The sequence below is a fragment of the Jatropha curcas genome, chromosome 3, assembly GCF_041381405.1.
Source record: "Jatropha curcas cultivar XTBG-Jc1 chromosome 3, XTBG_Jcur_1.0, whole genome shotgun sequence".
Classification (NCBI taxonomy): domain Eukaryota; kingdom Viridiplantae; phylum Streptophyta; class Magnoliopsida; order Malpighiales; family Euphorbiaceae; genus Jatropha; species Jatropha curcas.
Window position 1 is genome coordinate 4,271,271 of NC_143153.1, and position 26,830 is coordinate 4,298,100.

Here is a 26,830-nt window from a genome sequence, read left to right on the forward strand (position 1 = left end):
CGTTTGTAAAAAGACACCATGTTGTTGTTGATACATTAAAAGAGAATCGCAACAACAGTACTTCTTTAGTGCCAAACTCCATTACTCGATAGCGCCAACTCTGCAAAATCTCTTCACACCTCCTCGATAGCGCCAACTCTGCAAAATCTCTTCACACCTCCTATGTTTTTCCGTTTAAGACTACTCCAGAGCTTAAGCCCCCGCCTTCATCCCGCCGCCAATCAGTTTCGGTTCATCAGAACTGAGCATGGTGCAAACAGGCGGCGGTCGAAGTCGCCGCCTTTTCCAGTGAAAAAGACCGACGAGAAATCGGAGTGGTGGATAGTCGACGGCGAGATGCACGAGATCGGAGATCACGTACCTCCACGTGAGCGCTTTGTTATTCCCAGAGACAATATCCCCAACAAGCGCCGGAAGCATCTCAGAGAGCAGTTCATGCGCCGTACTCGCCTCGTTCTCAAGGAATCGGTGAGTTTTTTTAGCTTTTGAAATGGGGATTTTCTTTTTGTTTATTTTATTACGAGTTATATAATTGCAAATATATTTTTAGTAATTGCAAATATATTTTTAGTTTACAATTTGTTCTCCTTTCGACGGCTTTGGTTAATAGCTTCAATTTAGCGTCATTTTTTTTTTACAAATTATACAAAAATAGCGTACCTTTCTGATGCCATAACGATTTTGATAAATATTATATGCGAAGAACTATCAGATTAGTAGTGTAAGACTTTGTTGGATCTAACTGAAAACAAAGGAAGCTTGATTTTTGCTAGTGGAAAATGTTAAAGTGAAAGCAAGAAATGTGCTAGAAAATTGAAATTTATCTGAAACCGGAACTTGTATGGAAGTACATGTAGCATACGAGGACCACCAATTGATGCATTTTGAGAGATGCAAAAGTGGATAAGTCTTGGCCGGGGTCCTTATTGTATTTTAGTATGGCCAAGAATAAGTCGAAATACTGTTGATGATTTGAGTATTTTGTTCCCTCTGTTCATTTCTTTATAAATGGGAGTGAAGATAGCTATTCTTATTCTACCAAGAACACTGACCTAAGTATGTATGTGGGAATGGGCGTGTATTTGCTTTCAGAGTATGAGATTTTTAACTGGGTTTGCGTCTGACTGTATTTATTTATTTGAAGGAGCATGAGCCCTGGTGCAAAAGATATATGGAACTATACCAGGAACTCAGAGAGAATTGGGAAAGGTTATACTGGGATGAGGGCTACTCTAAAAAAATTGCCCAAGATCATGCAAACTATGAGTCTGCTGAGGATGATGATCAAGACTTTAACCCATACAGGTTCGTTCATGCAAATTCTTCTGGCATTATTTCAGTCTTGGAACAGTTTTCCTGATTTGCAAATATATGTACTTCTTTTTCTGGCTCTAGTATTTGGTTATACATATAATGATTATTTTTCTTGGAAACGATAATGCCAATCGAAAGGCTTATTTTGGCTACATATATTATCATTCATTCTCTTTTGCTGGGCAAGGGATGGGGAACTAGAATGATATGTGTGAGACATTATATATTAGGGATTGTTGTAAAGATACAACAACAAGAAACAACAGTAAGCCTCAGTATTTACAATCTAGAAACATTCCACTAGCTGCCTCAAAAAGCAATAGTTTTGGATTTTAAAGTACACATATTACTCCTCTCCTATCTTGTTTTGAATATACATTCAATAGTTACCATAGCTGTTACCTCAAATATATTAGACAGTAATTAAACCCGGTATTCAAACAAATTGTAACCAAGGAAGAGACCGCCGAGGCTCTAAGGCAGGAAGGGATTCTTAAGGCAGGCATACCTGCTTGGTTTAATCACTGATGCTGCAATTCTTTTCATTAATCAAACAATTAAACAATCAAAGTCAGTTAATATATACAAATAGAAAAATGGATATATTTACTATTTCAAGCAGATGAAGAGTAAACCAAGAGACCTCATTCCTTTTGAATTATAAAAACAAAAGCATGACTCCTTTTTATTCCCTTTGGATGATGATAATTGTACGTGACAAGTTTTGCCTTCTAGATTTAGAAGACTTTTAACTACCGCATGTTTGTGTATACTTATTTATTCTTTTGGGGTGGGGGTTCATCATGCTCTTGAAAAGCTCTGTTGCTGCTTAGCCTAGTGCTTTTATCTATTGAATCTGTGTTTTTGACGGTCTTTGGTTTGGAGTTGTTGGTCATATTAAAATTCTAAGAATATATCAACGTATGTTAGATTTCTTTTAATTTGATATATTTTTCATCACCAATCTATATCTATTCTTAAAATCTAATAATATTTCCATCACTTGTTTTGACTAGATATGTGTACCCCTTTAATGTTTTGCTTATATTGCAGGAGCAGGCAAGCGGAGCAGGTGAAGGTATGAATTCAAATCATAGATCTTGTCATTTCAATTGGTATTGATCGAAATGATGTCAATACATTCTATAGTTAAATTTTGTTCCATCAGATATAACTGAACCCCAGTTAGATTGGACTGGGGTGAACTATTTTATTTTTTCTACCTGCTGGACTTGAAAAAAAAAAAAAAAAGCAATTAATTCGAGGCATATATGACTGTATGTTTTAGTTCATTTGTTCAGCCTTTGTGTTGAATCAATCCAATGTTATATTTTGGAGATTTCTTGAAGTTTGTCACTATTGTTGGAATAATGGGAAACACTCTTATGAATGGATTTGTGTGTAAATGCTGAAATGGTGTACAATGCTGGAGAACATATATGTTTATTTGCGTCATAGATGTGTTTGGTACTTTATTTGCTGATTGGATTTCTGGATGCAGGATCAAGGTTTTGGGAGAAATAGGCAGAATGAAACAAGGGAAAAGCTCAGCCAAATTCGGGACAAATTTGAATATGATAGAGAGAAAAGGATGAGGGAAAAATGTAGGTCAATATGCATAGTTTATTACTACAACTGCTGATGCTGCTTCTATGTTCTACTAACTCGGATTCCTTCAACTAAATTGCTTAGTTATTCATTTGATGCTTATAAGGTTATGTAGAGGACTAAACAATCATAGCAATTTGAAACTAATATCTTAACGAATTTGTTTGTCAGTGAGGGAGTCCAAGATTGCATCTATCAGCTTACTCGTCAAAATTATTAGAGTCTAGTTTGTGCACACTTATGTGCTGTGTGTTTCTAATTCACCTGAATCAATTCTTTTTAGAGTCATTTTATGTTTCTGAAGATTGTGAAATATGCAACTCCTGCTTCTAATTTATAAAGATGGAAATTTTCCATGTGAAGTACAATTTCACTTTTGCATTTCATTGTATATTAGTTTTTTCTCTGTTCATCATACGTTGTACTATCACTTCAACACTTACACATTTGTTTGGTACCGATTAATATGCTGAATGGTTTGTTTTTATACTATAGGCTTCACAATTTTATTTGTCAATTCTCATAAAAGCCATGTTGATCTTGAACGCATAATAGTTTATTTATTTAGGGGTAAAGAAAAATCCAACTTGACAGAAAACCCTTGATACTACTACCTGGTTCATAGGAGCCAGATTCTTTAATCAAGCTGAGAGGACAGGTGGCATGACATTTATTATGTCAAGTACAAAAGTAATAAAAAGAAGACTGCAATCTTGTAGCACTGAGCTGGGTGGGGAGTTATCCCTATTCAGCCATACCAAAAGCTTATTTTTTTCCTTCAGCACCTTGGTTATATAGTTTTCTAAACTGTTGGTTGTTTATGAAAACAACTTAATTGGCTAGGTCTACCTGACTGTCTATGATATGATTTCATTTAAATCTTGTATGAATGCAGTTCTCATGTACTTTGTTTTTCTAATTGCAGCATTTGCACCAATGAATAGAGGATCGCCTTTGGAACTACCTGACCCAAATTCCAGGAACCAGCCATTTGATGCCCGAAGATATTTCACTGATGAAAGTGACTGAAAACGAAGAGTTGTTGCTCTTGAACTTTAATGGCAAAGTTCCTAAAACCTTGGGAGAGGTCTGCTGGAGGAGTGATACAGATAATATCTGTTATGGATATTCACTGATTGATCATTGCCCGACTAAACAGGAAGCAAAATGGTCTCTGATAATGTGAAGATTATGGTTCCTTTCTCTAATCTAGTTCTAGTCATTTTTTGGCTTACAGCATCCTTCATCCAAAATGAAAATGCTTGTAAGATATTTTAGTTCCTTGGTACTTAAAAACATTTGTAAGATTAAGTTAGTATACATAATTTTGTTATCAGGTTAAGTTCATGTCATTCTGCAAAGCATGATTTCCCTTTTTAACTTGCTAGGTACTACCCACAGTGTACAATAAGCATCAAGTGACTATAAAATCTCTTTGTAGAAAATGTTGGTTATTGAATCTTTTCCTCGGACAAGTAGTTGTTGCCTTCGTTTGTTACATAGTGGAAGAAAATTAGTTGAGCTTCAATGATTTACCAAGGGCTCAATTCCATTTCTCAGATGTATTAATGGATGCACTTGAGTGGAAACCAATGATTCTACATTTCTAGAACTTGCGTCCGCTAGTAGATGTCAACGGCCATTATGTTGAAGCTAAGGTCATGAGACTCGAGTTTAGGTGTGATTTTCCTTTATTTTAGATTTGAGTTATATTTGATAAGTCCATTTAGCCTGACAAACAATTTTGTATCAATTGATAACCAGGCAACAATTCAGACATTAGTTTCAATAAATCTTAAATCTGTTCTGGTGTAGATATCTAAATAAGAGTCGACTTAAATTTTCAAGGAGCGAACTTAATTTTCAAAAAGTGAAGAAATTAAGAAGTGAACTTAATTTTTTTTTCCACCGATTGAAGTCAAAAACTCAAGTCATTTTACTTTAGATGGTGTGAAAATAATAATGCATATTTGAAATAAAGTATACTAAGGTCTAACTTCACGAGTCAATTTAACTACAATTGTAATTATTAATAATTAAATAAACAATTTGAAATGAATAGGATTTGTCAACTGGGTACAAGCAGCCAAAGCACAAAAGTAAAACTGTAAAAACAAATGAATGCATAGCTGATTACAGATTGCGCCATCCATTCACCCACCTTCAAAAGCCATTGTCGTTTCAATCAGGCCGGCGCCAAAAGCCATTTCGCTTCAACGCGTACAAACCAATCTTCTAGAATTTTGTAAGTGAAAATGAGATGATGAAAATGAAGCACCGAAGATCCATAACTCTTTAGAGCACACCTGATTGGTCGCTAAAGCCTAAAAAGGGGAAAAATTCGAAATGAGCGGAGCTCGATTGTGCGCTCTGCTCAGTGAATTGGGATACCAAGGCGCAGAGACGTTGGACCCTGACAGCTTTGAATGGCCCTTCCAATACGACGACGCACGCCCTATACTAGACTGGATCTGCTCCAGCCTCCGGACCTCCAACGTGCTATCTGTCTCCGACCTTTCTCAGTTACTTTTTCCTTCCCTCCTTTATTTTTTAAAAAATTATTTTATCTAATTTTTACTGAGATCTGCTCAGAGGAATAATTAAGTGTATTTTCCCTTCAATTTGCTATATTAAGTGTGTCAAGTAATTCTATAGCTTGTGTTGTCCAGGTATGAGCAGTTTCTGCAAGAAGGGAAGCTATTGGAGGTGAAATGCTCATAAATCTTCTTTATTATACTCTTTGCATATCTTTTCTTGCCTTACTTTTTATTGGGAAAGTGGCCATTATGTTAATTTCCTTAATTTTTGCTATGGCATAGAGAGAAAAGATGGTAGGTCAGTATAAGGTTCATTTGGATAGGTTTGCGTTTGAAATGAAGTTGGTTGGGATTTATTTTTCAACTGAAAGGTGATAACAACAATATGGTATCAAGTATAACTTCTCCTTTATTTCAAATCCCTTTTCTGTCCAAATGCAACTTTATAATTGAATACCCTTTACCGTAATAGCTCTGGCTAAGGTGTTGCATAAGGAACAATTTTGATCACATTATGTACCCTGTCCTGTTATTTATCGTGAGATTTGACTTTGATGGATAGAGTGAATACATTATTTAAATAAAGTGAATATCATGACTGAACAGGGGGAAGATTTGGACTTTGCCTATGATAGCATTTCAGTATTTTCTTCTGGAAGAGACAATCAGGAAGCAGTTTTTGGAGCTGAAGAAGGTTTAAAAGATATAAGGTAATGTTTTCCCATGTATGTTATACTCATGGTTTATGTCCAATGGTATTCGTTGTGTTTACACTTAATATGGAGGAAGATTTTCAAAATTTGAGATTTGAGGCCATTGCCCAGTTGTGGCTTTTACATGTAATTAAGGTTCTTAGTTAGTCTGTGAATAAGTAATTTTAACATTCAGATTTGATCAAGCATTGTGGTGGTGTCTTCCGTTGCTGATATATTTCTTTTCATCTTTAGGGATGCAACTCTGGCATATAGAGCTGAAGCTTTAGAGTTGCAGAGACAGCTTATGCATCTGCAGTCTCAATTTGATATGCTCACTGGCCAGGCTTCTGCATTGATACAAGGGAGACGGGCTCGAGTTGCTGCGACATCTACTGTCAATGGACACCTCACATCAATAGATGATAGTCTTTCAGCACGAAATTTACGAGTATGGAAGTAAAAAAAAATTTGCTTGTTTGTCCATCAGCTGTTCTATAGTTAGAATACTCTCTCTTTGAGTGGGCTGTTTCTGTATTTCTTGCTTGCTTATATAAAATAGTTTTTATTTCATTCTTATATAGATGAATGAAGTGCTTGGAAGAATTGCATCTACAGCGCAAGAGTTGGCTCATTATCATTCTGGGGATGGTAGTGTTTTCCTTTTCATGTTTATACTTCTTGTCTTCACCACTTGACATTCTGGAATCTGCATTATTGCTTTTTTGTCTTCTGTTCCTAATATTTTACACGAGAGATGCAAACCTAGAAGTCGAAAAGTTTTCCGTTATGGTAGTATGATTCCTGTCTGTAAATAGGATAAACATGGCTAACTTGGAGACTTTTTGGTCTGATATGAGCATTGATGTTTAGTTCTCTTCCATTTGATTGACCATGTAGATGGTCGGTCGGTAACCTATAAGTCATGTTGGGATATGGTTCAGGCTTAATTCTGTCTCTCTGTGTGTTTCTCACGCATGTTTGCATGTGTTTGTGTCTCTCTAACCAATAGCTAAGTGTTAGACAAAACCTAAGTTTTAGCCACGTATACAAGAGGTGTGGGGTGGAAATGGCCAAAAGAAGAGGAGTACATAAAAATGTAAGATCAAATGAAATAGCTGAGGCACTATTGTTAGGCAGAGTTTTGGCAACTATTTGTCAGGTCAAGCCTGATCAGCTCCAACTCCAAACTGTCATAAATGTGGGATTCCACATACATGCGCACAAGAAAAAAAAATTACTTTGAATTTTTCCTTTTGCTGACTACATCATTATATTTTGTGCAGAGGATGGTATCTACTTAGCTTACTCAGATTTTCATCCATACTTGCTTGGGGATTCATCTTGTATAAAAGAATTAAATCAGTGGTTTTCTAAGCAACTGGACACGGTATGTAGACACAGAAATATTATTTTCTAATATCTTTGAAGCCACTATATCTCCATATTGATTCTGGCAGGGAACTAAAGATGCAGAAATTTGGATGGGAAAGATATCCCTAAACTAGAGAATGTTGTTGATACTGTGTCCCTTGTTGTTTCTTTCAAATGATTTTCTAATGTAATCATTATTTCAACCATGCTTTCATCTTTCCACTAGTGTCTAATGCAGATATGCTTTTCACTTGGTAGTTCTTTCCTTTAGTATTTGTCTAAATTATGTTGTACATTATCATTATCAATGCTACCTTTATGTTGCCATGATCAACTTTAGGGCTCTAGGTATAAGGTAGAATATTTTATATTAGTCCATATCATTCTTGCTTTGTCTCTCATCGTCTTCATTCAATAATTGGAAAGTGCTCATTCTTCAGAATGGTGAATTCTCATCTTTCTACACTTGGACATAACCAAACCATCTCAAACATCCTTGGTGACTGCAAAAGACCAAGTATAAAGATTTAACAGAATTTTATACTGATTATTAAAACTCTCCTTTCTGTTTAGGTTTGAGACTTGCCATGCTTGATTTAATTTGGGATACAATCTTTAATCGGTGGAGTTCTTTTGTTGTTAGCTCAATGTGGATTGGCTTTATGCTGTTTTTCATCATTAGACAACATGTTCCATACTCTGATAATTTTGACTGAAAATTATAAATTGTTAATTAAGATGGAAAATATATTTTGGATATTCATGCAAAAACGGCCTAACCATGTTACTATAATCAGGGTCCTTTTCGACTGGTCGCTGAGGAGGGAAAATCAAAATGTTCATGGGTGAGTCTTGATGACATCTCAAATCTTTTAGTAAGAGGTATTCTTCCCTTTCGCTTCTACATCTTAAGTTCCAAGTTGTTTCTTCTGCTTCTTCTTGTAATTGCTGTGTGTTAACCTCCCAATATGCATGTGTTAAAATTTGATTCTGTAGCTAATTTGGCCTAGAAAAACAGGTGACACTTGAAACCTTGTGAAATCCTGCCACCAACGTCCAATTGCATTGATGCATTATGTTGATAGTCATTTGCAATTAAACATCTTGATTTAGATATGCATGAGTGTCAGATATGTCAAGTATTTATATCTCATATATCAATCTAATTATACATTTTTTTTTTTTTGCGGCAGATTTGGAGAAATCTCATCACCAACGTGTATCTGAGTTACAACGGCTTCGATCCATGTAAGTTTTTTTCTTTACCATAATTTTTGAAAATTATTTTTCCCCTTCCATTTTTTTTTGCCTTCTCATTACCTGAAATTATGTTGTTTTTCTTGGGCCTAATAGACAATTTTTAGCTCTATGCTTTGCGACATCTTGATGGTAGCAACTAAATTGCCAATTAATTGGTTGATAGGAGTGGTACAGGCTTAAGTGTCATGTAGGACAGATTTTCAATTTTAGTTGAAAATTCATGACTTAAACTTGAGTGGTCATTCTTATGCTTCCTCTAACTCGATTTTCATCAAAAAGCTTCTTCTACAGTAAGCCTACGGATTGGAAAATGGTTTAGAATTTTCATTTGCCAATTTATTCTAATTCACTCTCTCTTTCTCTTTCGACCACGCACACATGTGCATAAGACTTGCACACAAAGGCAAGTGCATGCAGGAGCACTCATGAGCCTATGATCTTTGGGCAACCTAATTTTTGATTATTTGATCTTTCTATGTCAGTTTGTTAATTATGTTTCTTGGTTTTGTGTGAATGAATTTGGGGCCTCTTTTAAGTTCTTCTTAGTGCACAATGGTGATAATGATGCTGCTTCAATGGTGATAATGATGCTGCTTTATTTAATTCAAATCATTTATAAGCTATTCACTGAATTAACAGATTTGGAACAAGTGAAAGACAATGGGTTGAAGCCCAGGTTGAGAATGCTAAGCAGCAAGCTATTCTTGTGACACTTAAATCTCAAATAACTTCAGATGAAGCTCATATTCATCTTGATCTTCACACTCTTAGGTAAAAGCTTCATGTTTTGCATTCTCTCTTTTCTCCTTTAGCTGAGAACTTCTTATAATTTTTAAGCCTCCTGTTTGAAAGTCAGCGGAAAATTTTTATCTTTAGGTTTGTTGATTTGCATATAAATATTGAGAGTCTCTCCCAACATTAAATCCATTTTGTACTTCTAGTGCACTGGGAATAAGGTTAGCTGTAGCTCTTGTCACATGAAAGAAAACATGGAACTTAAGCATGTTATCCTGAATTATTTAAATCACATCTTAATTTGTTCCATATAGGTTCTTTTGTTCCAAATAAGTGAAAATTATTAAACCTGGCTTTACACTCTTGGAACCTGGATCTCCTCAAAGTGTGCCATAATAGGGGAAAAACAAGTTATCAAACCACAGAGTGAAGTGTTAACAATTGCTTTGATAAATGTAATGTAGAATCTTTGCTACTCTGTCATGTTAATGGCTCAAGTGCATCCATGATATATGAAAGACAAATGACTTCACAAGGGAATCTTTGAAAAATAAAATCCTTATTATTTGGACTTTTTCAATAAACTAAGATATGAGTTCCATTGTAGGGATCAAGTTTCAGCATTTATGAAACTTCAAAGAAGCAAAAATCGAACCCAAATATTTCGGTGTTATTGATAGAAAAATGAACCAAACCAAGTAACTGAAATTACAACTTTTACCTTTCTAACCAATTTAGCTGGGGAAATCAAACTAAACTGACCAGAAATAGCATTGGTTAGGTTTGAAATTATCTTGTCCTTGTAGTTTGCCAAAAGTTACTACTTTGTCCCTGTGTTTTGAAAAATAGACTACTTTATCTCCATATTTTTCTCCTGTTATATACTATTGTCCTTATGTGAAAAAAAATCCACAATTTGCTGTTAAGTGTTTTATAACAAGGTAGAAATACCCAATCCCTCTCTTCCCTCAAAACAATTTTCCATGAAAGCTGTAGCTGCCATTGATGGAGATGAAGAGGGTTGAGTAGCAATGGTCGGCTTTGGCGATGAAGATGATAGAAATTTGAGTGTGAGTGGGATTTGAGGAATCTCTGTCTTGGTATAAGGTACTTAACGGCAAAAGTTGAGTTTTTTTGACAGAGAGACAATTGTGTATATTGGTAAAAAATATGGGGACAAAGTAGTCTAGTTTTCAAGACAAATGAATAAAGTATTACCTTTTAGCAAAATACAAGGACAAGATTATAATTTTCCCAAGTAACAATTGAACAAGTGAGAAACAAAAGCATCCATGCTGAATCCCCTAATTCTAATTTGAATGGTGCTATTAGATTAAGTGTAGCAAAGGGTAATGGTTATATCCTTAGCACTCTTGAAAAAAATTTACCATGATTTAGTTATGTTCCTGTTAAGCTGGATATTCTAGTTTCTCTGCTCACAAGCACAAGTTTGCAACTCTGTATGAGCTAGTTACATCTTTAGGTTCAATTATTCAAATTTCTGGTTGCATCTTTTTCCTGTTTTGAAGAAAAAGAACTTTAGTATGATATCCATTTTGATTGTTACATATTTGTTTTTGTATATTATAAATGAGCAGGAGAAAGCATTCTGAATTGATGGGAGAACTTTCAAATCTTCATCACAAAGAAGAGAAGTTATTATCCGAGGTTTGTATGATAAGTCTTTTCTCCTGTTATTTGTCCCTAACTGTCATTCTATATTTGCTCAGTAACAATTAGGGATTTAACCGACATAATTAAAGGCATTTTGTTTCCACTTAGATGTATCTCTTTCATGATTTTGGTTGTTCATGTAATGCATATGTAAGGTTGACACCATTATGGCCAACTCTTCCAGGATCACATAAAGATTGATTGGTTGATATTAGTTTAACGTATTACCTAAAACTCCAAAACTCCCGCCTTTTGGTTTATCTTTGTTATTAATAGAAAAGACCAGTTTTTTATTTTTTTGAGCCTACAAAAATACAAATGGGGTTGAAACTCGTTATTGTCGCTGTACTTAAATGACTACTTGCTATTTATTGAACTATGAAGGGTAAGCAGGATACCCAGATACAACATAACTGAGGCCTTGAAGAACCCAAATGGGAGTGACTGAAAAAATTACGACAAATGTCTGCATAGACAGATTTAGTTAAATTTGAGGCATGTGTATGAGCACCGCGAGGAGGGGAGAGTGTGGTTACTGTGGTTGGTCATTGTGGGGATCAAAAAGCATGCAGAAACAACAATGATGGATGTGGAAGTGGTTCTGCATTGATGATTTTGAAGATTAGGTTGTAATGAGCTGACAAGTGGACATTTGGTGATAGGGACAATAACCTTAAGGTTTATTTATTGCAGTTGGAGTGGCCATGTTTCTGCTGCAGTGATGGATCTGCTGGAGCTACTACCGATCAATCAAAAAATGATTGTTTGCTGGTGGCACTAACAGCTTTTGATTTTAAAATTACCAATTAGTGAGACATTGTGGATGAGCAGAAACCAGGTTGGTGTTTGAAGATATGTGCTAAATGGTGGTCAGCAGAAAGGGAGAGGGTAAGGGAGAGAGAAGAAGGAGAAGCAACAGCTGGAGGAGAAAAGAAAGGAAGCAAAAAAGATGTTCACTAGAAGGATTCCAGTTTAATTCTTACATATGTCTATTCCTTGTCCATTTCACTCAATTTTACACTGACCATGTCATCTATATATTATGAACTTCCCTGATCATTCTTAGGGTAGTACATTTATATTTGTTCTCTAATGATTCAACCTCAAACTTGCAGACCATTCCAGATCTTTGTTGGGAGCTGGCTCAACTCCAAGACACATACATTTTGCAAGGTATTGGGTGGTAATTTTCAGGTTTTACAACTGTTGAAGACTAACATTTTTTTTTGTTTTTTTTCTTTTTCTTGGTTCTGGTAGTGTTTTATATAGTTAATAGTGTAAATTTATGCACTTGTAGGTGATTATGATCTAAAGGTCATGCGCCAAGAATATTACATTAACCGACAGAAAGCGGTATTGTTGTCAACTTTTTATATCCTTGGATTCCTTTCTTCTGTGAAATAAGATCATCCTGCAATATGAATTTTTAAATCAATTAGCTCTATCAGACTCCTAATTCAACCTCTTACTCTGATTCTTTTGCTGTTTTTTCATTTCTTTCTGGCAATTGACTGTACGGGTTTGAAGATAACTTTAGTAATATCTGTTTCTCAGAATTAATTGTTTTTAATATTAATGTTATAATTATACTTTTACTTGGGTTTTACTAGAACTTAGAGAGATTTAACTTCACAAGGCTGGGTTATTTTGTGAATATTAGTATATCATGTAAAACTGCAGACTTCTTCTGCTGTATTGTTATAATGCTGTTAACAAATTCTATGCTCAAAATGGATGTGGATGCATTGATACCAGGGCGTTCACAGTCTCAATTTCTTCTTGCAGTATATAAATCATCTAATCAATCAGCTTGCCAGACACCAGTTCCTAAAAATGGCTTGTCAGTTGGAAAAAAAGAACATGCTTGGAGCATATTCATTACTTAAAGTCATTGAGTCAGAGCTTCAGGGGTACCTGTCAGCAACTAAAGGAAGAGTGGTATTATACACTTCTGAATCATGTTTTTCTTTTTATTTTAAGTATTACAGCCACATGCATGTTTGTGTATTTGAATATTTTTTAGTTGACGTTTGTGACTGTGATGAATAAAATAAAGTTGAATTTTCTCTTTTGGTCCTTTATCTTTATTGGACTTCACTCTTTTTTCTTTACTTTCTATCATCATCTCAGGGTCGTTGCCTAGCACTGACTCAAGCTGCATCTGATATACAAGAACAAGGAGCGGTGGATGATCGGGATACTCTTCTGCATGGTGTTAGAGACCTCTTAAGCATTTACTCAAGTAATCCCCATATATAACCTTTTTATCTTTTTTACTTGATCATATTATTCATAAAATTAACAATTATGAGCTTCAACTTGTTACTTTATTTTCTTAGATTCTCAAGCTGGATTATCAACATATGTATCAGCCCCGGGCATTATACAGCAGATTTCTGCTCTTCATTCAGACTTGATGACCCTGCAGTCTGATCTTGAAAATTCTCTTCCAGAGGACAGGAATAGATGCATTGATGAACTGTGAGTAATCCTATTTTGAGTAGAGCATCCAAATAGTACTTATGAAAGTACAAATTTCACTTCATACTTATAAAATTTGTAGTTTAATCTCTCTTTTTCACATTATTTTGTTATGTATTTGTGTATTTCTTTTCCTGCTTTAATTTGATAAACCTAGATTTGTTCCTTTGTGGTGTCATTATCATTGGGTGTTGCAACATAAGCAAGTACACGATGAATTTCCATGGCTCTATGACATGGTGCACCTGTTTACACAATTTGATTCTAGGATCTAATATTAACATCAGGATTCAGTTCTAGAACATGCAACGAGAATAGTTATGCCTCAATCCAGGAAGCTACATATATAGAAGGGTTTAAATGTTCTACTACTACTACCATGTCTTCATGCTCAATCACATTTGATATGGAAGAATCTAATATTACTTGATAGAATACTTTGTATTGACAATGAATTTGAGGGAAAAATACACTGCTGAGTTTTTTCTTCTGCATATAGTCCTCAACTTGTTTATTCTTGATGAAATTCTTGTTTAAATGCATGTCAAAGTTTGTATCTAATACTCCAACAAAGGTTACTGTTCGAGAATGATAATATGTGTGTACTTATGTAGATATATTTTGTATGAAGATTAGTTTATCTAAGAGGAAAAATAGGTAGCAGAGACTGTCCATTGAGCACTCCCTGAGCTAAATTTTGTTGCTCATCTTGAATGTTGTGGCTGTTATACTGGGAAAAAAAACATATTGGAGCCTGTTTTAGTTCAGAAGGAGAGGTGAATATTGAGATGTTGAGGAGTGTTTAAATCATTTGATGTTCTATGGCATTATGGATTCTGATATTAAGGTGCTAAGGAATGTGTAAATCATTTGATTTTCTATGGATATGGAGATAGTTTAATATTGTGTGAAATCATGGATTCTTTTTACTTGATATTGGAAGCTTTTTTGGCTTGGTAGCTGAGTGATTGCGATATCATTCTTCTAAAATCATGAATATAACAAGTGATGCTAGGAAAAAAAAAACAAGATTCTCATTTTTTTCAGTTGTATTTTATGCGTTTTAGGTGCACATTTATTCAGAGTTTACAGCAACTACTGTTTGCATCATCAACTACTGCACAACCAATATTGACACCCCGGGTATATCTTCCTAATCATGCTAATTAATCCTATAATTTGCTGTTGCTTCAGTTATTCTATGCTTGTATTATATTCATTTTCTGCATGCTTTTGTTAGTTTTTGCTCTTATTACTATTTAAGAGTACTTATGATTTGATAGTGAATTTAGAATATCAAGCTTGCATAATCAGTTTATTTATTTATTTATTTAATTTTTTTTTCTCTTGAGATTGCAAATTCTCAATCTCAATTTAAGCGAGATGGTCCATGTTGATCCTTTTCTTGAACCTTCTGTATAGTCTAGGGTCAGAAACATCTAGATCATTTAATCCTTTTCTTCTACCTATAGACCTGCTTAGGTTGGCCTCTCACTTTCCTTTCACCTGCAACTTTAATATGTTCAAATTTTCACATGTTGCACTTTTTGGTATATGATCTAAACCATCTCAACTTTCTATTCTCCTTCCTCAACGGGTTCTACTTCCATCCTACTGAGGCATTAGTATCTATCCAAACTATCCTTATTTTTCTGCCCATCTATTTTAGCATTTCCATAACAGCAACGATAGATTTTTTTTTTCGTCCTGCATTTTCATCTTAGTCAGTGTCACAAAAGCATTTACGTATTCATCTTACTTTTTGGAATTTCTTTTGTATTCTAATCTGATTCATTTGGTCTATAATATTTGCTGCTCTTTTAGCTATTGATGAAGGAACTCGATGAAATGGAAAAGATAAATGCAAAACTCTCTGTTGCAGTTGAAGAGGTGACGCTTGAACACAATAAAAAGAATGAGGTAATCATAATTTGATTATCACTATTATCTTATTGTTTGATTTCTTCTAGTTATTGAATTAGTACTTATTTAAATGCAATATGTTGCGATGCAAGAGCAACTGTGCAGTCCCTTATACTCCACCTCAATATTTGTAATTGATGCATCTCCTTATTATGCTGGTCTAAATTAAATTAAGTTGCCAAGTTTTGTTGGTGTATGCAATTAATATGCAAGACTGCAAAAGCGCATTTGGGTACAACGACTGAAGGAGATAGCAAAAGGTTAATGTAACAGTAACATCTCACATTAATAAAAGCTGACACAAAAAAAAAGAAAAGAAAAAAGAAACCAGAACAGAGATCATGATGTCGGTTCTTAGGCGAACATAGTAGCATACTATGTATAACATGTGGAACCAATTCACCTCTTACTCTTACTGTTTTGAAAGAAATCTGTGCAGTGAAATTTCCCAATTCTGCAGTAATTTGGTGCTTTTACCACAACTGCTGCTATGCATCTAAATCTGTTTTTTGAAAAACTTTTTAATACTATAATGACACAAAGAATATTGGATACAGTAATTCTGATAAGTTCTCATTGTTACTAGTTACTGAATTATAAACTGAAATCCTTATCCTTATTCTTTATGCTTGTGTAGATTGTAAAACACCATTCGCAAGAGGTTGGACTTCAACGGCGTGTATTTGTCGACTTCTTCTGCAATCCTGAACGGTTGAGGAGCCAAGTCAGAGAATTGACTGCACGAGTTAGAGCCTTGCAAGTTTCTTAATCCATTCATTCATTTGATGATTCCTGTATGTATCTTAAATCATTCTTTTTCTTCTCTTCTTCTCCCGCCAACCAAAAACGGTGAGAATGGTGAAAGAGACTACTGAATCACCGCATGTATGTATATTTTGTCCATCTGGTGAAAGCTGCTGCTAGAAAGGGTATCATGATTCCACATTATTAGCTTCTGTTCTTTACAAATGCCAAAAGCTTTTTATTAGAGAAGGAACATTCTAGAAATTTGTTACAATATTATCATCTGTACAAACCCTTGTTAAGCTGGCTGCAAATGATGCTTCGATTCGCGATAACATGATTCCTTAAGACTATTAGGGGCTGTTTATTTATAGAAAATCGAAAAATACTTTTTTAGAAAAAATTTTAAGAAACTGGATAACAGTTTTTTATTATTTTCCATCTGTAGAATTGGAAACTAATTTTCCAATTTTTCTAAAATTTAACAGAGATTCAAATAATGTAAAACGTTTTCAATATTCTGGTTTCTAGTTTTAGTAATTTTCTTAGAAAAACTGAATTGTTTCTTTTGATTCTAGGTTTATAGGTTTATCTCCTTTTCGTTTAATTTTCATTAAACTTGTAATCTCTATCCTTAACTAGTTTCGTCTGTTCGAATTGCATGAGCTCCATCTAGATCATTTTCTTACCATTAATTAGGCATGATGAACAGATCATCATTACTCTACAAGCTTACAATATTAAAAGCTTCGGGTACATTTTTATTACAATGTTGTAGACAAGAAATTTAAGATTCATCAAAACCCCTCTTATCGTATGTACACTTCACAGTACAGAAAAGCACATTGGTCTAGCAGTGGGTTCTATCTATCTTCCGCTATGGTCAAAAAGACATAAAAAAAATGTATAGTAGCTTTTGGACTCACATTACAGTTAAAAGATCCCCACTCTCATTCTATAAATTCCCACTGAAAAATAACCCGCAAACCAACAAAGATGAGTGAAAAAATGACGTTTCAGCACTTCCCACCATAGCTGTGTCACCATCACAAATTCCTGTAGATTAATCTAAATATATGAATACCCGAAAAAGCCACTACTAAGTACTAATCAACCAGTTCAAAGAGAGAGAAAAAAAATGCACTAATTAGCCCTAATTATTTGATATTTACAGTATATATGTATATAAAGATATGGGTATTTCTTATCACTGTTAGAAAGAGTAGCCCTACCAAACCTAGAGAAAGACAAGTGAGGTTTGGGACCAGAGAAACTGCGGGTGCATAGTAATTCTGATAGGGTTAAAGGTTTGAATAGTTTTACTATAATGAGTAGGTTCTTTGAAAGGCTGTGGAAGAGAGTAGTTTGCGGTTGACTATTGGCTTGCCCATCTTATACAAATCTGTTGGAATCCTATCAGATTTACAACGCTGAAAACCAATACTAAGCATGATGGAGATGACAACTAAAATGACGCAGTGTGACTTGTTGATCTTTTTTAGTTTTAGACCCCCTACTTTTGGTTTGCTTTCAGTCACATTCTTCTTGGTAATTCCATTTACTTTTGAATTCATAGATTTTTCTATTTACATGGATTCAATATTGACAGTAATAGTAAAAATATATGATGTCTCAATATATTTACAAAACGAGTGGGATGAAATTTGCATGATCTCTAACTTGTTATGTAAGTGCATAATTAACACATGCAATTCAGAATTTTGATACCAATTTCTGTATAAAACGAATCTTCCATCAGCCAATAATAAAAGGAAGATGCATGCACATGCATTGATGTATATGTAACACATACACATGTACTAAGCAACATTTGGAATGAAGCTTAGCTTCATTTATCTTACATTAGAACTTTTTATTTCTTTTTTCTTTTAATTTTTTTTTAAGCTTGGACTTTAGACTAACTTCTCCCTTTAGCACACCTCTCTTTCTCTCTACAAAGTACTCTCTCGTGCTTTATTTTCGAAAAGGAGATTTTCTCAAGAAAGAAATATAAATAATATGTAATAAAACGTAAGAAAAAGAAAAGATTTCTATTAAAAGGAGTCCCAATGACTCACAAGCATGTGATGAGGTAAAGTGAGTGTTAATGTTGGTAGTTTAGTAGTTGAATATATATCACAAAAGTTTGGCAATACCACCATCCAACACACGGTCAAGTCTCCATTTATTTTTTAAAAAATAATTTATTTGAAAAATATTTCCTAATTTTTTTTTTTAAATTTGAACACTTAAAAAATTAACTACTGAAAACTATTTTTTATATTGTAATTGAATAAGAGAAAAACAGAATTATTTAAAAATATTTTCAATGGTATACTCAAAAAAAAAAAAAAATCAATGGTAACTTATTTTACAAAAACAAATTATCTAACATTTAGATGAGATTTTTATGCAATTTGTTAAAATTTATGGACTTTTACCATATTTTTAATGTTTAAACTTATGAATTTGAAATAAAAAAAATAAGATTTTTTATTTGTTAAAATGATATAGTATTTAAAATTCATGCAATATATTAAATTTTCATCCGTCAAATAATAAAATTGAAAAATATTCACAAATTGTCACTTACCTAACATCTATCAACCCAAACGTTTAAACTTTGACATCTTATTTTATTTCATCTTTGGCAATTCTCAATGCATAAAAAGAAAAAAAAAAGATATAAATAAGTCAATTAGATTTTGCTTTATACAAATCTTTTCTTTCTTTCCATTTTAAACTTTTTCCAATAATATTGGTAAGTATTTCAAACTTGTCAAACTCTAAAACATGAAATAAGACCAAACAAAGTTTCTTACAATAAAGAGATTCACGTGATCTAAACATTACACAGTTAAACACGTCTCAATCAGTCAGTTCATTAATGTATTATGTACCTTCAAAAACAAGTAGAGTGGTCTAATATGGAGCTTGAAAGGTTAGTTTTATGAAACGATATCATGACTTTGACAAAAAAAAAAACAAAAGAGAGAAGAGAAGATGATGCAATGCAAATTCATAGAAAATACTCTTTTTCTTTTTCTTTTTCTTTTGCCTTTTCTTTTCTCATAGAAAGGGGAAGAATATTCACAGCTCCATATCAATATATAAATATATATAATTTCCATTTTCTCCAATGCCAAAATAGAGAAGCAAATTCAAGAAAATAAAAATAAACCCTTCAGTAATTAGAAACTAATAGTAATAATATTCAACAATATTCTCCACATTCCATTGGAATCCAATCGGATGATTCGTGTAAACTGATCCGAGAATATCCTAATATTAAGTACCCAAAAAAGAAGAAGGTATAATTACATATATATATTCTTCTCATATCTCTCCATATATATATATATATGTACCCATAATCCAACAAGCTTCACAATACACAAGTAGGAAGCAAGCAGCTTGAAAAGAAGCACAATCCTCTTTTCTGCACAAAAAATAAATAAAAGAAGAAGAAACTTTAGTAGAAAGTCAAAAATGTTAGCCTAAAATTAAAGATTGAGCGTGAAAGATATTAAAAGAAGCAAAAAAGATTATTACTTAGAACAACTTTAATTATGGATGATAATTGATTATAATTTAGTGATTAAAGGTTAAAGCTTTAAGCTAAAGCTAAGTTAAGGCCTACCTTTTTGGGTTTTTGATAAAGAAGCTCTGGTGGGATTTTGTACAAGTCCTCATCAACAGGCTTAGGTGTTGGCCTGCTCATAGCCATAAAATTATTATTAGGACTGGGTGCTTCTTTCACGTCACCAACAGCCCAATTTTCCTGCCTTTTCTCCTCTTTTTCACGAGACTGACGTACTTTTCCCTGCAAATATCAAAATTATATACACAAACTTCATTTTCAATTTCACTTTTCTTTTAATTCTTGTGAACTTCTTTTAATGAATCTTTTCTCCTTCTTTTCTTTGTGTTTTACGCTGTTTAATACTTTTTATGAATCATGTGCATGCGGCATCGTGTAATTTAATTAAATTAATTTAAAATATATTCTTATATTTCGTTACTCGTACCAAGTTGAATGAGAATTAGTTGATTTACAAAAAATAAATTTTAACATAAAGTAATGAAATGCAGTTAGTAATATAATTATAAATGTATTATTACATTTCATTAAGCTTATAATTATGCTGTACCAAACTAAACGAAAAGTAAATTGAGAAGAGAATAATACCCTGCGACGAGGAACAACAATCATAGCAGGTGTAACCACATCATTCTCATACAAATCACCAGCAACATATAAATCACGATCTTCAGAGAAACTGTAACGAAGCAGCCCAGCTTGTCTAGCTGATTCAAAGCATTGAGTAAAAGGTAAATCATTGTTCCAATCCCAGCTTCCAAAAGCCGGAACATGGTTTCTTGAATAATAGTAGTCCTGCATATGTACATGCAAGTAAAACCACAAATCAACAAGCTAAATAAAAATGTGCTATAAATCAAGAAATCAAGAAATCAAGAAATATATTATAAAGAAGGAGGAGGAGGAGGAGGAGGAGGAGGAGAAGGAGGAGGAGGAGGAAGAAAGAAATAGAGACTCACTTCCATGGTATATTAGAATCTTGAAACTTGATTCTTGAAAGGGTTTTCAAAAAAATGCAGTCTTTCTTTCTCTGATTCTTTCTCTCTTAAGTACTACCTGAGCTGATAAGCGTGGGCGCAGCACCAAGATTTAAAAGGGTGGGAAGGGAAAGAGAGAGAAAATGGGAAAAAGTAATGACTAAGGGAGTGTGGATCCAAAGCAATTAAAAATTCTTTTAAGGGTAAAAGGAAATTAACTCAGATAACGAAGTTTCACAGTAGCAGACAGAGAGACAAAGAGGTAAGGCAAAGAGAGAGAGAAGGGAATTGAGTAACAAGGGTAGGTCACTTTTCTTTTCTTTTCTTTTCTTTTTCTTTTTTTGGGTCTTCTTTTAATATTCTATCTTTATTCTTTATTACAATAAATTACTTGTATCAGGGTTTTTGCTTTGCTTTACCTGGTTTGTCGCTGATCGGATGTATATTCCAATGCATAATAAAGGGTCGTTGGTTTCTCTCATTTCTTTCTTTCTTGATTCCTGAGTTGCCTTCTCATCTCTTTAAACCAAACAAAAATATAAATTTTTTCAAACAGTGATAACTCTAAGCTTAAAATCTTTGATTTTACAGTTAAAATTTATTTGACAATACAGTTCTCTCTCACCGATTCCAAATATTACTGATAAAAGTTAAATTGATAAAAAGAAATTCTTCAGTCACTGTTCATATACATAAAAAAATTTTAAAAACCCATGAGCTATAGAGAGCTATAGCTTTTCTGCGTGGTGTTTAGCACTTTTTAAAGCCCACACGCGTAGGTAAAGAGGGGCATGGAAATAGCTAAAGACAATAGAGATAAGGCCATAGGTTCTCTAAAAGTAAAACTAAATTAATTGCCTAATGACTAACTGTACAAATCAGTGAGAGAGCCACAGAAGAAGGGTCAACGCCCAACAGAAGGCCAGAAGCAATGAAGCATCAAGTTCAAGAAAGAAGAGCTTACTGTACAGACTGTATGTATAATATATTATAATATTACTATATTAAAGTTCAATCTCAAGACTTGCTTGCAATAGGACAGCTAGGCAGGCAGGCAGTGCAGGGTGGGAAACAAAATTGCTTAAATTTAATAATATTATCATTTGTTTTGGTTTACTGGTTCACAGTGTAAAGGGGAATAGGAGGAGGAGGAGGAGGAGGAGGTGTGCATCAGAGAAAGCATGGCCTTTGGTCTCTGCAACTCACATATATTATATATATATTATTTAATGTGTAATATAGTACTATAATTCTTGGGCCTTGAATGATTACGGGGGTGATGGTCATTCTCTTCACTCAAAGTAAATAAATGTTTTTATCTGTCAGAGTTATTTTCTTAAATTATCTGCAATGGATAATTATTGGTTTTAAATTTTAATTAAGGATTCTTTTTCATATTATTAATTAAAAATTTTAATTATGAAATCGTATCATATAATGAACATATGTTTTATTTAAGTGATTCTCTGGAACTTCTTCATTAAAATTTTCTTTCCCTCTCTCCGTTATAAAAACTAAACATGTAGATAACTCGAGAGGCTAATTTTTGTTTTTTGTGACACCCCTCTCTATTATTTTTATTTTCTTGCAAAATTTTAAATTTTTTTTTTAAATAAGTTACATATCTATATATATTTGATATAAATTTATGTTTTTTTTTATTATTTATCTTAATCTTATGTGGAGTTTGTGATATCTCCTATTCATGTGAAATATTTATTTTATTTTCTTGCATTTATTTTGTTTTGTTTAGACATGTGTATAATTTGTGGTGAATTTTTTAAATTCTCGATGATCTTTATCTTTTAGAGCCTATAGTGCGGCATGTTCCTTTAGATTTAGTGGTTCAAATCTTCTATATTATTTATAAGTAACTAGTTCATGGATATTAGACTATGCAAAGAAGATTCAAAGAGTTTGTCTAGCCACCACTTCGAAGATTTATTAATTTTTTCAAGTTCACCTTCCAATTTTTATTAGAATTTCTTATTAGATCAGTAAACAATAATTATTTTAATTATAACAGTTAATAATTATTTTAGTTATAATATTTTTATTCTATGTCTGATTTTAGCATGGAATGATAATATCATTTTTGTATTATTTATATTGATTTGAAATTTTTTAATGAAATTGTAATATATTGTATCTGAAAAAAAAAAGTGATCCTCTAGAATGATTTGATTTTTTGAAATAAGATGATAATGATTTTTTTTTTTAATAAATGGAAATTTCAGTTTTAATATAGATTGCGTGTTCTAAATTGAACAAAAGAAATAAATTTATTCTAGTTTGGAAAAAGTTGACACGTGACATCGGATTTATTTGTAACAAAAATTATATTTAATACTCTTTTTATCTTAAAATATAGATCGTTTGATAATTATTTTGTATAAAATATAAGTTATTTTGCATATTTTAAGCATTAAGAAATTATGTTTTTCCAATGTTACCGTTATTTACATTAGATATAATAAATACTTTCACAAGTAACTATTGAGCTAAAAGATGATACGGTTAAATTACCTTTAATTTTGTTATAATCTAAGAGAATTAATTGTTTCCTTAATCACTGTATAAAAATCTTAAACGACTTATATTTTGGGATAGATGAAGTAATCAATAAAGTGTTGATTCGCCCTTAACCATTATAAGTGTGAGAACACAAGTTTTTATAGACTAGTTAAGTATACCATAATTAACTTATAACACAAAACTACTTATACTTTCAAATTAACAATTTGATAATAATATAAAAAAAGTTCAGTGTAAAAATATATTTTCATATTAACCGGTAGTTTATTTGTATTTATTTTATATTTAAATTTTATTAAATTTATAAAAATGATTGTTATTTTTCCAAATTAATATTTTTATGATTTATTTATTTATAATTATTTAAAAACAAATTTTTATAAATTAAAATATTAAAAAATCAATATTTTATTTATATAATATATTAAAATAAAAATAATATTCACTTTAAACTAAAAAAATATATATACACATATAAATTATACGTCATAATATATAAAAACAATTACATCATTAATGATCATTTTATATTTTAACAGAAACTATTACAAAAATTTTATCAAATACCAATAATGATCAGCTATCAGACACCAGTAATTCCAACCAACTTGTCTAGTATGAGCCGTTGAACCAAACTGCCTTAGTAATTATAATATTACCATTACATTCATATTGTTTGGTAAAATCACTATTTTATCCATGAAGTAATGTAGTTTAGTCTCATTAAACTACTTCATTTATTAATACTTAAAAAAGTGTCATTTTTGTCTTTTAAGCACGAGATCGAATATTAATTAATGATAAATATGAGAAATTAAATAGTAATATTATATTACATATAATAAAAAATCAATTAACCAAATATTATAAAAATACTTGCAAGAAAGAAATACTTTTTTAATAAAATAAAATGGCCAAGTAATTTTGTCAAAAAAAAAAGAGCAAGTAGTATATAAAATGTTAATTGCCCTTTTGTTTGTTTAAATACGAGAGATGTGCATGTGGAGGAGGGGCACGAGTTCAGGGATTTCAGTCTCTGTTTATGGAGATTCCAACCATTCTGTTACAGCCTCAAAACCAGAGCCCAAAAAAATGACAAAAAAGAAGAAAGAAAAAGAAAAGAAAAGGAAGATAATAAAAGAAGGGAAGGGAAGGGAAGGGCCCTCTCTCTACGCCCTGCCTCTGATCGATGATCTCTCCCATCTTCTCTTATGAACGTGGGCTTCTCTTTATTCTTCAATTTTTGTCCTTTTCAATACTGTTTACTTCTGCTGCTTAGCTTCTATTTTTCAAAAACAAATGATAGAAAGTAGGTCCCGCTCCCACTCTGCGCTTTGAATTTTCTTTTTTTTTTTTTTTCGATAAATGAGCCCATTTACGTAAGGTTGATGGGTCTAGTTGCTATGTATTACATGGGCCTACCTCTAGTACAATGTGGTCCACCTCTCAAATTGACCTTCTACAAGGCCTTTTAAACCCCCCTATTGATGACTCTCAGCCCATTTATTTCAGAGGCTCTATCGCTTTGTCGTTTTATGTAGAGTGACGAACTGCCGAACAAGAGATCAAAATACCACTTCTCTTCGCTTTGTCGTTTTAAGTTCACAATTTTTTATTTGGTACCTTAATATTTAAAAAAGTTTTATTTTAGCCATGACATTGAATTTTAATTTTAATACTGATTGTGTTCATATAATTATTGTTGAAATTGAAAGTATAAATAAACCCGCATATAACTAAAAAATCCATTAACAACCAAACAAACAAGGAAATAAAAAAAATAATAATAAAAAAAAAGAATTATTGAAGTGCATAATCATTTGCTAACAAAGGCACCTCCTTTCGATTTTCCATATAAGCACCAGCAACATTACAAATAAAAACACTCCCTAAACAAATTAATTAACAAAAGGCATAAAGCCAACGTGATTAATTAATTCGTCAAATAGTTCAGTTCATGTTATTTTCCAAAGCCAAAACGTGCAAACTAAAAGTTAAAACAAGATGTTTAATTTGACTGCATGGATATGTAAAATTATATATATGTCTTTTTAAACGAGGTCACCTTCTTCATCATCAGCTTCAGCTTCTCTTTCTACATCAAAAGAAGCAGTTGGTTCATCATCGCCAAGAATTGGTGAACCTGCAAATTTTTCCTCTCTATTTTCTTTATTTGCTGTTTCTTCGTCTTCTTTCTCATCTTCTCCCTCCTCTTCTTCCTCTGCGTCCCCTTCATGAACTACTATTTCCGGTTCTTCGCATGGCTTTTCCTCATTAACATGAATTTCTTGCTGTGATTTTTCAACTTGGTCATCGGCTACCTCTTTGATCGGTGCATCTTCCTGAAAATATCATCATACCAAGTTATAATTAACATTTAAGTATATCTTTTTAGATACATATCAAAAATTCATAAGCCTATATGATCTATTTTTAATTGTTCTTGGAGATATAAACGTAATATGATGTGCAAAAGTTGTCACATGAGATCATCTTGTCACTTAAAAACAAACAGAATTAAATAGAATTCTTATAAAAATTATTTCAAACCAGATGTATATTCATTTTTTTAATTCAGGGAAATTAGTTTAAGAAGAAAAAATTGCTTAGGAGAGACTAGAAGACCCATGAATTTTATTATTATTTTTTTTGAATATTGAAATATGAAATTAGAACCTAAATCTATTATCAAGTTGTATATATACTTAGCGTTAATTTATGTCTTATCGTAGACTAATCATGAATTATTTATTAGCTTAATTGCATATTTGAAATATCAAATTTCAATATATATATAAATAAAAAGCAAAAAGAAAAACCTCGGAAACACAACCTGAATAGAAGCCATGGAGAGAGTATTGAACAAAAAGAGAAATAGGGGAAAGAAATTGAAAATGAAGGGTGAGCAAAAGCAACCTAAGTCAAGTCAGGATAATTTGAAAGGCTCTTAACTTAAGGCCTATTTATACAAATGTTTCCTGCATGCGTACACAAAACTTGCTCCTCACAAAAGTGTCAGAGAATGAGATATTTTCAATTACCGTTATACATATATTTTGAATTTTACTCAAAAATAAAACCCTAATTATTACACGAAGCAAACAAATTCAAACTCAAGGCCTTTTAAAAATAATTGGTATACTAATTAGCAAAAATATATTTCAAATTTTCTTCAAACATTTTCTTTAGCTCTGTTGGAAGTTTGAAATTACTAGTAATGCAAAAAAAAAACAAAAAGTAATTATTTTGATGCTGATACTAAATTACTAAATATATAAGTATTGTAATACTTATAGCCAATATAATTGGAAAAAAAAAAAAAAAAAGTATACTATGAATTTCACTAGAGATCTGAAATCTTTATTGAAAACTTGC

General features: G+C 32.5%; 4 protein-coding genes across 5 annotated transcripts; 2 read left to right on the top strand and 2 right to left on the bottom strand.

The window, feature by feature from the left end:
- On the top strand, nucleotides 1-4,397 carry LOC105644284 (uncharacterized). The gene is made up of 5 exons (XM_012229588.4): nucleotides 1-468; nucleotides 1,145-1,305; nucleotides 2,368-2,392; nucleotides 2,816-2,918; nucleotides 3,848-4,397. Exons 1-5 carry the CDS (start codon nucleotides 163-165, stop codon nucleotides 3,949-3,951), a joined length of 699 nt encoding a protein of 232 aa, XP_012084978.1. The 5' UTR covers nucleotides 1-162; the 3' UTR covers nucleotides 3,952-4,397.
- Nucleotides 4,398-5,062: 665 nt separating this feature from the next.
- AUG3 (HAUS augmin-like complex subunit) lies at nucleotides 5,063-16,616 on the top strand. Its single transcript, XM_012229579.4, has 18 exons — nucleotides 5,063-5,444; nucleotides 5,592-5,628; nucleotides 6,066-6,169; nucleotides 6,407-6,602; nucleotides 6,736-6,802; nucleotides 7,438-7,541; nucleotides 8,323-8,407; nucleotides 8,719-8,773; nucleotides 9,425-9,556; nucleotides 11,119-11,188; nucleotides 12,310-12,367; nucleotides 12,492-12,547; nucleotides 12,980-13,132; nucleotides 13,325-13,436; nucleotides 13,534-13,675; nucleotides 14,743-14,818; nucleotides 15,500-15,595; nucleotides 16,236-16,616. The coding sequence occupies exons 1-18, from the start codon at nucleotides 5,269-5,271 to the stop codon at nucleotides 16,365-16,367; spliced, it is 1,851 nt and encodes a 616-aa protein (XP_012084969.1). The 5' UTR covers nucleotides 5,063-5,268; the 3' UTR covers nucleotides 16,368-16,616.
- A 2,886-nt stretch (nucleotides 16,617-19,502) lies between these two features.
- LOC105644263 (pathogenic type III effector avirulence factor Avr AvrRpt-cleavage: cleavage site protein) lies at nucleotides 19,503-21,165 on the bottom strand. Of its 2 annotated transcripts, XM_012229559.4 has the most exons (4): nucleotides 20,903-21,165; nucleotides 20,532-20,738; nucleotides 19,983-20,165; nucleotides 19,503-19,781 (listed from the first exon to the last, which is right to left on the bottom strand). In XM_012229559.4, exons 1-4 carry the CDS (start codon nucleotides 20,906-20,908, stop codon nucleotides 19,728-19,730), a joined length of 450 nt encoding a protein of 149 aa, XP_012084949.1. In that variant the 5' UTR covers nucleotides 20,909-21,165; the 3' UTR covers nucleotides 19,503-19,727. The 2 variants fall into 2 exon arrangements, with proteins under 2 accessions (XP_012084949.1, XP_020538789.1); XM_020683130.3 differs by lacking the exon at nucleotides 20,903-21,165 and having other exon boundaries at nucleotides 20,532-20,744.
- Nucleotides 21,166-25,274: 4,109 nt separating this feature from the next.
- Nucleotides 25,275-26,447, bottom strand: LOC105644252 (replication factor C large subunit). The gene is made up of 2 exons (XM_012229547.4): nucleotides 26,289-26,447; nucleotides 25,275-25,797 (listed from the first exon to the last, which is right to left on the bottom strand). Exons 1-2 carry the CDS (start codon nucleotides 26,301-26,303, stop codon nucleotides 25,507-25,509), a joined length of 306 nt encoding a protein of 101 aa, XP_012084937.1. The 5' UTR covers nucleotides 26,304-26,447; the 3' UTR covers nucleotides 25,275-25,506.
- Nucleotides 26,448-26,830: the final 383 nt, after the last annotated feature.

Coding starts and splice junctions, on each gene's coding strand:
- LOC105644284 (XM_012229588.4), top strand. CDS start 163: ATGTTTTTCCGTTTAAGACTACTCCAGAGCTTAAGCCCCCGCCTTCAT. Junction 469..1,144: donor GCCTCGTTCTCAAGGAATCG/GTGAGTTTTTTT, acceptor ATTTATTTGAAG/GAGCATGAGCCCTGGTGCAA. Junction 2,393..2,815: donor GGCAAGCGGAGCAGGTGAAG/GTATGAATTCAA, acceptor TTCTGGATGCAG/GATCAAGGTTTTGGGAGAAA.
- AUG3 (XM_012229579.4), top strand. CDS start 5,269: ATGAGCGGAGCTCGATTGTGCGCTCTGCTCAGTGAATTGGGATACCAA. Junction 6,803..7,437: donor TCATTATCATTCTGGGGATG/GTAGTGTTTTCC, acceptor TATTTTGTGCAG/AGGATGGTATCTACTTAGCT. Junction 13,133..13,324: donor CAGCAACTAAAGGAAGAGTG/GTATTATACACT, acceptor TCATCATCTCAG/GGTCGTTGCCTAGCACTGAC.
- LOC105644263 (XM_012229559.4), bottom strand. Junction 20,166..20,531: donor TTGTTGTTCCTCGTCGCAGG/GTATTATTCTCT, acceptor TGATATTTGCAG/GGAAAAGTACGTCAGTCTCG. Junction 19,782..19,982: donor TTTATCAAAAACCCAAAAAG/GTAGGCCTTAAC, acceptor TTTTTTGTGCAG/AAAAGAGGATTGTGCTTCTT.